Source organism: Chiloscyllium plagiosum, unplaced genomic scaffold (assembly GCF_037043375.1).
Source record: "Chiloscyllium plagiosum isolate Xiang-an unplaced genomic scaffold, Cpla_swu_hap1 HiC_scaffold_1, whole genome shotgun sequence".
Classification (NCBI taxonomy): Eukaryota; Metazoa; Chordata; class Chondrichthyes; order Orectolobiformes; family Hemiscylliidae; genus Chiloscyllium; species Chiloscyllium plagiosum.
The window spans coordinates 21959371-21969249 of NW_028270139.1; the positions used below are offsets into that span (position 1 = coordinate 21959371).

At 40.2% G+C, this 9879-nt stretch overlaps 1 protein-coding gene across 6 annotated transcripts in view; it reads right to left on the bottom strand.

Moving 5' to 3' along the window:
* slc2a9l2 (solute carrier family 2 member 9, like 2) overlaps positions 1-8652 on the bottom strand; it is a 388528-nt gene extending 379876 nt beyond the window's left edge. For 2 of the 6 annotated variants that reach the window (XR_006312847.2, XM_043698133.2), the window contains exon 1: positions 8451-8621. Coding sequence is in view for 3 of the 6 variants with exons in the window: in XM_043698133.2 (XP_043554068.2) it covers positions 8451-8535 (85 nt within the window). In the remaining 3 variants the exon portion in view is untranslated. Of the gene's footprint in view, positions 1-8450 lie in introns of all 6 variants that reach the window. The other 4 variants (XR_006312845.2, XM_043698097.2, XM_043698089.2 and 1 more) reach the window with 4 other exon arrangements.
* Positions 8653-9879: the final 1227 nt, after the last annotated feature.

A 9879-nucleotide genomic window follows, 5' to 3' on the forward strand; every position in this document is an offset into this window, starting at 1 on the left:
CTGAAGCATCAAATCCACTCTCCAAGCTGCTGGCTGTTTTAAAAATCAAAGTATTGAGCTGAAGAAGAGGCATGTGACATTCACAAGGATTTCATCAATGGTAATTTTGGACTCAGAATTTGTTTTCTCTATATAGATCTCAAACTGAACTGTTATGTCTTTATCTAAGTGATGCATCCTATCGCAGTCAGAGCTGCTGGTTTCATTTATATGAAAGAACAGATTGTATCTTTGATGAAGTGATTAAATCAGCTCATTTCCTGAATTAAAGCTTCATTAAAGCTTCAATGAATGAAATTGATGTGGAGTAAATTTTCATCTTCAGCATTCCAGTCATAGAGATTCAGACATGGTTGTAGATCATGTAGAAGCATTGAACATTTCCTCCAAGATTCTCCATCCAGTAAAACCAATCACTGATTCCATCAAATTTCATTTTCATGGTTGGAATTTTCCTTTGAGGATTGAATTCCAAAGTTACTTCCATTATTCAACAGATTTTCTTTTGTGTCTGCATTTAATTTTCATCCATTACTATGTTTAAAGTGATAAAGTGATAATGCATAGCAGGATGTGACAATTGGAGGCAGCGCCCTGAGATTTCACAGGGCTAAGGGAAAGAGATCTACAAAGCATAGTGGGGAGGAAGCAACATTGGTGGGTCAGGATTCTGACTGTCAAAGGAGAAACTTTTTTCACCCTCGTCCTATACTAAATTTGCCAGTAGTGAGATAGGATATAAGAATAGTCCAATTTATTAGGACTGACAAATGATAATCGGCTATGATAGATCTGGGGAATGGCCTTGTTTAAAATATTTCTAGGGAATGGTATTGGGTTAAGACTGTACATGGGAATGGGTATTGGATGATGATAGTATCTGAGAATGGTCTTTGGATCAGATAATACAGGAGAATAGTCTTGAGCTACAATAGTACTGGGCATGATCTACGGCTAAAATAGGATGAATGAAGGGCTTATGCCCGAAATAACCACTCTCCTGCTCCTCGGATGCTTCCTGACCTGCTGTGCTTTTCCAGCGCAACACTTTTTGACTCTGCTCTCCAGCATCTGGGCCGAAGGGCCTGTTTTCACACTGTAAGTAATCTAATCTAATCTAATCTGTAGTCCGCACTTTCTCTAAAATAGGATTGAGGGAATTAACTGGGCCTAAAAGGTACAGGGAAATAATCTTGGTTTCTAATACCAGTTCTAAAGAGTGCTGAGGAAGAGTTACTTGACCTGAAACATTAACTCTGCTTTCTCTCCACAGACGCTGCCAGACCTGCTGAAGTTTTACAATAATTTCTGTTTGTGGTTCTGATTTCTGACATCCGCAGTTTTTAGATTTTTTTGAGAGGAAAGAACTCAGGTCAGAAACAACTGAGCAAAGCTTAATTACAAAGGAATGAGAGCAGTGTTGGTTGAAGTGAACTGGGAAAGGTGTTTAGCAGCAAAGATGGTGGAGGTTCAATTGCAGATCTGTAAGAAAGTAGTTCATTGCCCATAGTAAAGATAAGCTCAGGGAGGTGATGGCATTGTGGTATTATCACTGGACTGAAAATCCAAAGGTGATAAATGTGCTGCTGGAAAAGCACAGCAGGTCAGGCAGCATCCAAGGAGCAGGAGAATCGACATTTCGGGTTTAATCCAAAGGGCCAAGTATTGTTCTGGGGACTTGGGTTTGAATCCCCCCCATAGCAGATGGTGGAATTTGAATTCAATAAAGATCTGGAATTAAGTCTAATGATGGCCATGAGACCATTGTTGATTATCAGGAAAAAAACACCTAATTCATTAAGGGAGGGAAACTGCCATTCTTACCTGGGCTGGTACACATGTGACTCTAGGCCCAATATGGTTGACTCTTAACTGCTCTCTGGGTATTTAGGGATGGATAATAAATGTTGGCCCAGCCAGTGATGCCACATGAGAAAAATTCCAGTGAGGAAGAAAGATTCAGGAAGGAGATATGTCAATTATTATAAACCAAAGAAGCATCAAATTGAAAGTGGTATAATTGGAGAGGTTTGAAAACCTGAAAAAAAGACAACCAAAAAAAAGGAAAAAAATAAACTTTTAGGCTAAACTTGCAGGAAATATCAAAATAGACTGCAAGGGTTTCTTTAGATATATAAAAAGAAAGAGAGAAAAGTGAACTTGGGCCTTTGAGACTGGGAAAATAATCATGGGGAACCAGGAAATGGCAGAGGAGTTGAATAAATGCTTTACATTATGCTTTAAAGTAGAAGATACAAATAGTATTCCCAAATTACTAAATAATCTTGAAACGGTTAAAGGTGGATAACTCCCCAGGACCTGATCAGGTGTACCTGAGGACTCTGTGGGAAGCTAGAGAAGAGATTGCTGGGCCTTTTGCTGAGATATTTGTATCATCGATAGTCACAGGTGAGGTGCCGGAAGACTGGAGGTTGGCAAACATGGTGCCACTGTTTAATAAGGGCGGTAAAGACAAGTCAGGGGACTATAGACTGGTGAGCCTGACCTCAGTGGTGGGCAAGTTGTTGGAGGGAATCCAGAGGGACAGGATATGTACATGTATTTGGAAAGGCAAGGACTGATTTGGGATAGTCAACATGGCTTTGTACGTGGGAAATCATGTCTCACAAACTTGATAGAGTTTTTTGAAGAAGTAACAAAGAAGATTGATGAGGGCAGAGCAGTAGATGTGACCTATATGGACTTCAGTAAGGCATTCGACAAGGTTCCCCATGGGGAACATCCATGCAAGCTTGGATCTCATGGAATATAGGGAGAACTAGCCATTTGGATACAGAACTGGCTCAAAGGTAGAAGACAAAGGGTGGTGGTGGAGGGTTATTTTTCAGACTGGAGGCCTGTGACCAGTGGAGTGCCACAAGGATCCTCTATCTTTTGTCATTTACATAAATGATTTGGATGAGAGCACAAGAGGTACAGTTAGTAAGTTTGCAGATGACACCAAAATTGGAGGTGTAGTGGACAGCGAAGAGGGTTACCTCAGATTATAACAGGATCTGGACCAGATGGGCAATGGGCTGAGGAGTGGCAGATGGAGTTTAATTCAGATAAATGCGAGGTGCTGTATTTTGGGAAAGCAAATCTTAGCAGGACTTATACACTTAATGGTAAAGTCCGAGGGAGTGTTGCTGAACAAAGAGACGTTGGAGTGCAGGTTTATAGCTCATTGAAAGTGGAATCACAGGTAGAAAGGATAGTGAAGAAGGCTTTCCTTTATTGGTCGGAGTATTGAGTACAGGAGTTGGGAAGTCATGTTGCAGCTGTACAGGACATTGGTTAGACCACTGTTGGATTATTGCATGCAATTCTGTCTCCTTCCTATCGAAAAGATGTTGTGAAACTTGAAAGGGTTCAGAAAATATTTACAAGGATGTTGCCGGGGTTGAAGGAATTGACCTATAGGGAGAGGCTGAACAGGCTGGGGTTGTTTTCCCTGGAGCGTTGGAGGCCGAGGGGTGACCTTATAAAGGTTTACAAAATTATGAGGGGCATGGATAGGATAAATAGACAGTCTTTTCCCTGGGGTCGGGGAGTCCAGAATTTGAGGGCATAGGTTTAAGTTGAGAGCAGAAAGATATAAAAGAGACCTAAGCGATAACTTTTTCACACAGAGGGTGGTACGTGTATGGAATGAGCTGCCAGAGGATGTCGTGGAGGCTGGTACAATTGCAACATTTAAGAGGCATTTGGATGGGTATATGAATAGGAAGGGTTTGGAGGGATATTGGCTGGGTGCTGGCAGGTGGGACTAGATTGGGTTGGGATGTCTGGTCGGCATGGACAGGTTGGACCAAGGGTCTGTACATCTCTATGACTCTATAATCAAGAAGCAAAAATGAGGAAAAGAAATAAATACAATAACTGTCTCTAGAGAAAAAGTGCTAGGGAAGATAATGTGGCAGATAAGTCTCCTGAACCTGATGGGATACATCCTAGGATATTAAGGAAAATAGCTACAGAGATAGTAGAGGTAGTGTTAGTAACCTTCCAAGAATCCTTAGATCTTGGAAAAATTCCAGAGGACTGAAAAATTGCCAAAGAAACACTTTTATTTAAAAAATGAAGGAGACAAAAAAGTAACAATAGACCAATTATTTTAATTCTGGATTAGTGGTGCTGGAGGAGCACAGCAGTTCAGGCAACATCCAAGGAGCTTGAACTGCTGTGCTCTTCCAGAACCACTAATCCAGAATCTGGTTTCCAGCATCTGCAGTCATTGTTTTTACCTCAGTTATTTTAATGTCTCTTATTGGGAAAATGTTGGAGTCTGTTATGAAGAATGTAATAGCAGAGCATCTAGAAATGCTTAATATGATTAGGCAAAGTCAGCATTGCAACATGAAGGGAAAATCATGCCTGACAAATTTACTGGAATTCTTCAAAGAGGCAGCAAGCAAGATAGATAAAAGGGAAGCAGTGCATGTGATATCTTTGGATCTTCAGAAGGTGTTTGATAAGGTACCACATGTTAGGTTACTTAATCAATAAAAGCCCATGGTGTTGAAGGTAATATATTGGCATGGAGAGGAATGAGTAAGTAATGGATGCTTGAGATTTGGGATTGGGGGCATTTTCAGAATGGCAACCCAAAATGGGAAATGCCATGGGATCAGTGCTGGAGCCATAATGATTTAAAACATAGATTGATGACTTGAATGAAGAAAGTGAATGTACTATAGCCAAGTTTACACATACACAAAAATATGTGGAAAGGCAACTGGTGAGGATGTCACAAAAAGTGACATAGACAGGTTAATTGAGTGAGGAAAAACTTGGCAAATGCAATATGATGTGGAGAAATGTGAGGTTATGCATTTTGGCTGGAAAAATAGAGTTGAATATTATCTAAATGAAGAAAGACTGAAGAAAGATACAGTGGGATGTTAGAGTTATTGTTCACGAATCACAAAATCTAGTATACAAATTCAGTGGGAAATAGGGAAGGAAAATGGAATGTTAACCTTTAGCTCAAAGTGAATGGAATATAAAAGCATGGAGGTTTTGTTAAAGCTATAGAAGACACTAGTCAGATCACAACTGGAATATTGTGAATAGTTTGGCTCACTTTTCTAAGGCAAGATATACTGGCATTGGAGAGAGTCCAGAGAAGGTTCACTGGGCTGATATTAGATATGAAGGGACTATCTTGTGATGAGAGGTTGAACAGTTTGGGCCTATACTCATTGGAATTTCGAAGAATGAGTCGTGACCTTATTGAAATACATAAGATTCTTAGAGGATCTGATAAATTAGATGTGGAAATGTTATTTCCCCTTTTGGGAGAGTCTAGGACCAGATAGCATAATAAGAAGTAGCCTTTTTAAGGACAAGTGAGGAGAAATTTCTTTTCTTAGTGTAGTGAATCAGTGGAATTCTTTCTCACAGAGGAATGTCGAGGTTAGATTATATTCAAGGCTGAGATGGATATATTTTTAAACAGTAAGGCAATCAGCAGTTATCACAAAAAGGCAAAAAAGTAGAATGAATGATTATCAGATCCGTTATATTCTCATTGAATGGTAGGCTGAATGGCCTCCTTCTGCTCCTTATAACTATGGTCTTATGGAATGGTCTTGAGCTATGATAGTATCAGGGAATGGTCTTGGGCTTTGGTAGTAGTTGGGAATGGTCTTGGGCTAAGATAGTACCGAGGAATGGTCCTTGGCTAACATAGCTTTGGGGAATGGTCTTGGGTTAAAATAGTACCAGGTTCTGACTGTAGTGATACTTTATTAATAGGGTCGTAGAATACAAGAGCAAGGAGGCGATGTTGAACTTGTATAAGACATTTTTTAGACTTTAGCTATGTTCTGTTCTGGGCAGCACATTATAGGAAGGAGGTGACTGTATTGGAGAGAGTACAGAAGTAGTTTACAAGAATGGTTTGAGGAATGAAGAACTTTAGTTATTAGGATAGATTGAAGAAGTTGTGACTGATCTCCTTGGAGAAAAGAAGACTAAGACAAGATTTTAAAATTATGAGAGAACTGGATAGAATAGATTTGGAGAAATTGTTCCTGTTTGTAAAAGGAACAAGGATGAAAGGGCATTCTGCAAAAGAATCAAGGGAAAAGTGAGGAGAAACTTTTTCACAGACTGAGCTGTTAGGGTCTGAAATGCACTGCCTGAAAGTGTGGTGGTGGCAGGTTCAATTGAGGTGTTCAAGAGGGCAGTGGATCAATATTTGAATAAAAATAATATGCAAGGGTATGGGAACAAAACAGGAGTATGGCAGTAGGTAATGAAGAGCCGGTGCAGGCATGATGAACCAAATGGCCCCTTTCTGCACAGTAAGGCTTCTATGATTCTTCTGTAAAGTAATCTTTTAAAACCTTACTATTCTTCTATCTCTACCCATAGTTTGCCACTTCAGTCCCTAATGGGCCCTACTCTTTCCCTGGTTATCCTCTTGCCCCTAATATACATATGAAATGCTGTTGGATTTTGTTTGATTTTACCCCCCAATGTTCATTCCTGTCCCCTCTTCACTTTCCTAATTTCTTTTGTAAGTAAACCCCTGCACTTTCTGTACCACTTGAGGACTCATGTGTTCTGACCCCTTTATGCTTCCCTTTATGTCCCTGATCCAAGCCCAAACATTCCTCAGTACTCAGAGTTCTCTTGAAGTTTTGGTCCCACTCACTTCACTTTTCCAGGAAAATGTTCATGCTATACTTTCACTATTCTCTTCACGAAAGGCTCCCACTGCTCTGATGTAGATTTTCCTACACAGTGCAGTGCACTAGCACTAATATGAGCCTGGCATCTCTGGCTGAGAGTGCAAGATGCATAAAGAAAAGGCAAGATCAATGTAAGGCAGAAACACTGTGAACATCAAGGTAGGCTCAGACTGAATGAGCACAGTTAGAGTGAGTGAAGAGCCTGATACAGTCTGCAAGCTGGGAACATGTCTCTGAGCAGTGTTCATGCAGCAATTTTATAATGATAGTTTGCACCCAAGTGCAGCACTGAAGTAAGTGAACCAAAGAACTTCCATGAGGGCTGTCGGGGGTTGTACATGTCATGCTGGTGCCTATGGACCTTACCCTGGGGTGTTTGTGTGTGTTCTTCAACGTGGAGGTTATTCAGAGCAACTGGTAAGCTGAATGGCCAGGTAAACAAGCTGCCTTCCTTGTAGAGTGTTCCCAATGTCGAGGGGGATTTGGCAAGTTAGGTAAGGTAGAAGTCTGAACATTAATGAGGCAAGTTGTTCCACTAACAATAACCTGTTTAATGATCAACCATGCCTGTCATTGGTTATTTGTTCTGCCTAGCCACAATCCCACTACACTGCTTCTGAAAAGCGTAGAAGATGGAGTGAGATGATCTTGACATCAAGATGGGCCTCGGCTGACTTCTGTCTGATTCTGCCACGTGCTTCGTCAGAGACCACAATGCTCAGATGCCTATAAGATTCCAGCCTGTGGGTAATCTGATTTTAAATGACTGAAAATGTCTTTCAAAAAGTACACTTTTCCAATTAGATTTGGGTACAGAAGTGTGTTTAGTAAATATAAAGGAAAATCATGCAAAACATTTTAAAGCATATCGATTAAAGACTTGCATGCCCAGAATATTGGCCTGGGCCTCTAAATTACTTACTGCAGTGATATTACTGCTACATCACCATCCCCCAAGTATGTCAGCCCCAAACTTTGACTCCCAATTCCACTTAATGCTTGGGAACTCTGATATTCACCAGTTAATCTTGTTCAAAGACCTTGGCTCCCTTCACTGTACTGGAAGATTATGCTGGCACATTTCCAGCAGCCTTGTGATTTTCACTTTCTGACTTTCATTTTGGACTGATCAGGAATTGTTAGAAGCTAAAGGAAATGTTGAAACTATTCAACTGCTTGTTGACACTTTCTAAAAAGTAAAATTATGAATGCACTGTATAGAAAGTCAGATTGAAATGAAAAACCAAGTCCAAAAGGTCACGCAGATAATTCTGTTAGCAATTAGCATTGGGAAATTGTAAAACTGGTTAATCATCTTAAAACAAACATATGGTGTAGGAAATCATAGATTAAGCCAGTTTACATACAAATCACAAATAGTGGCTGATATTTGCGGAGGGAACCAATTCTCTTTCCTTTGACTCGGTTTAAGGGTCTAATTGATTCAAATTGCTAGAGAATCATTAGCAGGTCAGAAATCTGTGACAATACATTCCTATCATCAGTGAGGAACCTTCGGATGCCAAACATCTGCAGATTTTGTGAACCGAAGCAAATACTGTTAATAAGACTGCCAGTACAACATACTCAAGCGCAATGATAAATCTTTAACTGAAGTTTTTCAGACAAAAAAATAATTTGTAGGACAAATAATTGTAACAGATTTGAATTTGATGTCAGACAAAAAGTTGACATCAGTTCAAGTGGAACATTTCAATTCCATATCATCCCAAACAGAATTACCGGTACCTTTTCCAGAAATAATGTTAGTTGAGCCGCAACATTTCATTACCGTGGCTGAGGATGAAAGAATGTCAGCTGCACCAACAACCATGAAGACGGCAATCTAATCAACAAGTGAGGTAGAGAGTTTATATACTCAATAAGATCCATCAGCAGACTGAGAATAAATATTCTTCACACAAAATGAAAGATAAGCTGCACGTGACTCATTGCAAGTTAGACCAACGTCCACTAGGCTGACAAAATGGGATTGTATGTGCAAGGGAGTGTCAGTCATGTTGGCTGTGTGCTGTGAGCAGCATGGCTTTGCAGCTGCTGTGTCATTACTTTGCCAGTAGGGGGTGAAGGTTGACACTGGATTATCAATGTTTGTTCAGGTGGCTCAGGCACAAGTGATGCTGATCTTTGGACTGAGTGATGAGTTGTTGTGGGTGCAGCATATGTAAGATGCAACAGAAATCGGATGTGAAAGACACGGTGGGTGTGTGTGTGTGTGTAGGCACTTAATGTAGTGAGTTTGATTACGTAAGGCATAAAAACCCCAATTGGCTTCCAAGAAACTCAATGCAACTCAGACTTAGGCAAAAAAAGTAAGATTCAGCTTCCTATTTCCATTCCTGATTAGACAAAAATAGGTTTTTACAAGCAAAGGCCGGGAGCCTTCCCAGATAAATTCAGTAAACGTTGAAGATAGGAGAGGACTGGAAACCATGCTCCCTTTCTCAATGCCTCAGTAGCACAAGTGACTTAAATTCTTTCATGTGATGTGGTAATCACTGGCTAAACCAATATTCTTGAATCATTGCTGTCCAAAACTGCTTCAAATATACCCATAATGATGTTAGGAAATGAGTTCCAGGATTTTGACCCAGCAACAGAAAAAGCAAATAGCTCCAAGTGAGGATGTTTTGTGTCTTGGAGGGGAAGTTGGAGGTTAGTGCGCCTGTCTCTTTGCTACACTTGTGCTTCTAAATAATAGAAGTTGCAAAATTGAATGGTGGTGTGAAAGGAGCCTTGCTGAGTTGCTTCAGTATGTCTTGTGTCTGGTCCACACTGCTAGTTTTGATGGTGGAGGAAGTAAATATTTAAGTTGATATTAATCAATTGGATTATTTTGTCCTGGATATTGTTGAGCTTCTAGAGTTTTATGATTGCCAGACCCACTCAGTTTTTAAAAAATTTAACCTATTTTTCTTGTCAACCTCTGTCAGAGATGTCTGACACATCTCTGGAGCAAGTAGAATTTGACCCCAGGCCTCCCAAGGCAAGGGCAGGAACTCTATCACTATGTCACCAGAGAGCCCAAGTACACATTCAATTAAAGTGGAAATTACTTATTGTGACCAGATGAGGAGGAGTGAATTGGCTCCACTCTTTTTAACCTCCTCAATTGGCTGCAACAATTTTTTTTCATTACATGGATATTTCACACCAG